This window comes from Dipodomys ordii, unplaced genomic scaffold (genome assembly GCF_000151885.1).
Source record: "Dipodomys ordii isolate 6190 unplaced genomic scaffold, Dord_2.0 Scaffold213, whole genome shotgun sequence".
Classification (NCBI taxonomy): domain Eukaryota; kingdom Metazoa; phylum Chordata; class Mammalia; order Rodentia; family Heteromyidae; genus Dipodomys; species Dipodomys ordii.
Window position 1 is genome coordinate 251,228 of NW_012267429.1, and position 4,119 is coordinate 255,346.

Below are 4,119 nucleotides of genomic sequence, written 5' to 3' on the forward strand. Positions count from 1 at the left end.
CGGGGGCGGGGCCTTTGGCGGGGGCGGGGCCTAGAGGGCAGGGCCTAAAGTGGGCGGGGCGGGGCCAGCAGGTGAGGCTGGCTTGGAGCGTGGCAAAGGCCGCGGTCCCAGGCACTGGGAGAAACCCGCAGGGCGGTAGGTGGGCGCAGGGCACCGGCGGGGCGAGAGCCCGGAGCCGAGCCGAGCCAGGCGGGCCCACCCAGCGGGGTCCGGGCGTTTTGTCGGCTAGCTCGCCGCCTCGACCTCACACGGGCGGGGCCCGCGGGCAAGGGTGGACGGAGAAGGGCGAAAATCTGCTGCGTCGTTGTGACGGGGCCCGGGAGAGCTTCCTGTCGTGAGAGGGAGGGCTTAAAAATAGGGGTGTTGGGCCGGGTGCTGGTGGCTCACGCCTGTAATCCTAGCTACTCAGGAGGCTGAGATCTGAGGATCGCGGTTCAAAGCCAGCCCGGGCAGGAGAGACCGGGAGACTCCTATCTCCAATAAACCAGCAGAAAACCGGAAGTGGCGCTGTAGCTCAAGTGGTAGAGCACTCGCCTTGAGCTGAAGAGCTGAGGGACAGCGCCCAGGCCCAGAGTTCAAGCCCCACGACCGACAAAAAAAAAAAAAAAATAGGGATGTTGGGGTGTCACCAGGAATAAGGTCGTCGGCTAGGAAGGAACCGGACAAGGCAAAGTCGGCTTCTGCTAACTCCGCCCCCTCCACCCGGGCCCCGCCCCTCCCTCCATTCACCCAGGCCCCGCCCCCTCCACACAGGCCCCGCCCCTCCGTCCACCCCAGCCCCGCCCGCCTGTCCGCAAAGGTGTGGCCTCGCCCGCCGGCAGTGAGGGAACGCGAGCGTCCTACCGGACGTGCTCACGTGCCCGGAAGAGGAGCCGTGTGAGTGGAGTGCAGCCGCCAGGGCCAGGCCTCCAGGCCGACGCCGAACCGTCTCCGACACCACCGGAGGCCGGCCCCCGCACGCATGCGTGAGCACGGAAGCCCGCGCATGAGTGGCGCGCGCGAGGGGCCTCCCTGAGGTCTCAAACGCGTCACCCGGAGGTCACCGGGCCGCATCTCCCCGGTGGTGGTGGGTGGTGCATCTCCCGATCGTGGACAAGGAAAGCGTCAGACCCTACACCGCCCTGCCCCGCTCCTGCGGGTGGGTGTTACCCGTGTGTAACCGGGAGTCTCAGCCCCCGTGGACGCGGGCCGTGGTGCGCGGTTGGCCCGGTGGCCTCCCTTCCCGGCCGGCTCCAGGCCCTTCCGTGTAGGCCATACACAGTCGGCCTCACCTGCAGACGGCACCCACTGCGGCAGCCACAGCCACACCAGCTGGCAGGGCCTTCACCCCTTACCGACTACTTTGGCAGCTGCCGTAGATCTTAGCCCCTGGACCACACCGAAGTCCCCACCTCACCCCTAGGTTCGCAAGCAGCTTCTCCTGCGTGAGAAAGGGCTTGGCCGGTCCCTGGCAATAAGCCTTTCCTTGTTCTATGTGCCTGGATGTCTGCATGGTTTGCTGGCAGGGCCTAATAGGTAAACAACAAAGTTCAGCATTAAGGGGGGGAAAGGCAAAATGTCCAGTCTCCCAGGGAACTTTTCTCTGAGGAAACACAAGACTGTTGGTTCATTTCGGGGAGTCAGAAATTTATATTTAAAATGGGTGGTATGTCCACCATTCCAGCACTGGAGACTGAGGTATGAGGATCAAAAGTTCCAGGACAGCCTGGGCTGCATAGCCAAAACAAAAACAAGTCAATTTTTTTGTATGGCACCACACATCCGTTCTCTTACTCCCCAACCTTCCTGTTGGCCCATTGCTCCCTTCCCATGGCTTAGCATCCCCCCCACACACACACAGCTTGGCATACATACTCCCTTCCTAGGCAACACGAGGCCCATGTAGTAAGAGCAGTAAATAATCAGCCTCCGACCCCTTTTCCTTGGGATGGCACTGCTCTGGGGCAGTCACCACCATAGAAGGCTGCAAGAGCCCCTTAGAGTGACCTTCAGATCTGGGCAGCTGCAGGGTCCATCAATCCTAGTCCACTATGACAAAGCCACTGGCCCTCACGTCCACACCAAGATCTCTGCCTCCTAGGCCTGTCTAAACCTCCTAGGTAACACAGACCACCTCAGACAATAACCAGCACTTCTCACTTCTCTCTTGTGAGAAGGGGTGTCACCAGTCCCGTTACTGGCAATAAACCTTTGTTCTTTGTACCTGGATGTCTGTGTGATTTTCTGTCAAAGTCTAATATATTTTAACACTTCTCTATCCCTACTACTCACAGGTCAACTGTTTCCCAGAACTGCCAAGTTTGCTCCCAGCCCCAGGGACATAGGTCTGCAGTCTGGCAGAGTGCCCCCAATGAAGTGAAGAGTTTACATGTAGGGAGAGGAGAGGAAGAGGGGCCTGGTGGATGTGGAGCTGATTCTGTGCTGGTGTGTGCTACAGTGCTCTCAGTACCAGGAGGCACCAGCTTGGGGCAGCAGCCTAGGACCCCCTCAGACAACCCAGGGACTGTCCCAGGCAAGCAGGATACCTCCCTCCTGCAGGCACAAACTCACCCCTCTGATGGCACAGCCCTTGCTAAATCTGAGGCCTGCTCTCCACAAAACTGGCCTGATCCCAGCACCTTTTCACTCAGTCTAAAATCTCAAACTGAAGCAGGATAACTTAAGGAAACTGAGGCCTGGTAAAGGCAACTCATAAGTACGATATTTAGAAACATAGAAGTGCTATCTTTGCTTCAAAGAGACAACAGGATGTGTTCGTTCCTGACAGTTGCATTCCTTACCCCAAGAATTAACACCTGACTGACAGGTGGTATGCCTTCCTGAGAAAAATGCTTCCCCAAACTTAAGCCACCTGACCCAAAAGGCAGAGAGCGTGACCCCTCCTTGTCTCAAGGATAGAGATCTGTTGCATGACAGGATGCATTCTTACCTGCAAACTCAGAAAGCAACACCAGTGTGCTTAGAGCAGACAAAGCCAAGACCCCTGCCTTTACCCTATAAATACCCCAACCGCTCAAAGAGCCGACGTCTCTCTCGGGGTCTGGGTCTCTCTGCATGCTTGCGATCCTGTGCGTGTGTCTCTGTCCCCAGGAGAGCACCCACACTCTGCTGGAGCGAGCCCCTGCCCTTCAGTCCGTCTGCTTGTTGACTTGGGCAATAAAGCTCTGCCGGGTGTTCTTACCATTGTGACTAGTCTGCATGGCAGCCAAGGACCCTAGGTGAAGAGTTCCTCCATTTAAAGGGCAGCTTCACTAACCCTCACTGTAAAACCGAATTCGGAAATCCTTACCCAAAAGACCACCGGAGACCATCACCAATGTATAAGCAAAGGAGTCTTTATTGCAAGCTCGAGCTTGGTCCCCCCGCGTACATGGCAGCAGCCCATGACGCTGAGAGGCCCCGAGCCCAGGGTTAATGCACTTTTTATACACTTTTAGGGAAGGCAGGGACTTTGTATACATCATAGCATCTTACAACAAACTATTACACATAGCGGGAAACTCTTAATACACTTCTATAGTACGATTGGCAGGAACAGGTTGTTGGTTAGATCAGAGGGCTGAGGTACTTTAAACTGGTTGGCTGGCACCACAGGGAGTGCCAAGGAGATACCTGCTGACTGCGGGGTCACCCTGCCCGCAGCACGCCTGCCTGCGGCCTAGTGCCCCGGAATTGCTGCTTCTGTTCATTCCCAGGCCGGCTCATGGTCAGCTGCACAACTCATACCTCGGAAGACGACCGCTAGCTCAAGATGGAGTCACCCAGGCCTCAGGCTCCTCACTCACCCCGGTCCGCGGACAAGGCTGTAAGGAAAGGACCGGCCGCCTGGAGGAAGGTCAGCCGCGCCTGCGCGGCCGGACCTCCCCTCCCGCCCCGCCTCCGTGGTGAAGTGTGGCGTCATCCGTCTGCGCCGTTCCCCCTCCCCTCAGTAGTGAAGTGCTGGCGTCATCCGTTGGCCCCGCCTCCGTAGTGAATGTGATGTCATCCGTGCGCGCCGACCCGTCGACGCTCTCCCTACGGCAACCCGCTAACGCCCGCTCTCCGGACTAGGGAAGAGCCCGGTCTCGCGAGACCGTGACGCGCGCGGCGTCGCGGAGCCCCGCCCCGCTCCCGGCTGGG

The 4,119-nt window shown here is 58.5% G+C and overlaps 1 protein-coding gene across 1 annotated transcript in view; it reads right to left on the bottom strand.

Annotated features, from left to right (window-relative positions):
- The window catches only part of Paox (polyamine oxidase (exo-N4-amino)), a 19,699-nt gene that overhangs the window by 11,634 nt on the left and 3,946 nt on the right, over positions 1 to 4,119 (bottom strand). The window contains exon 3 of the mRNA XM_013035489.1: positions 1,335 to 1,337. Within this exon, the coding sequence (XP_012890943.1) occupies positions 1,335 to 1,337 (3 nt within the window). The remainder of the gene's footprint in view (positions 1 to 1,334; positions 1,338 to 4,119) is intronic.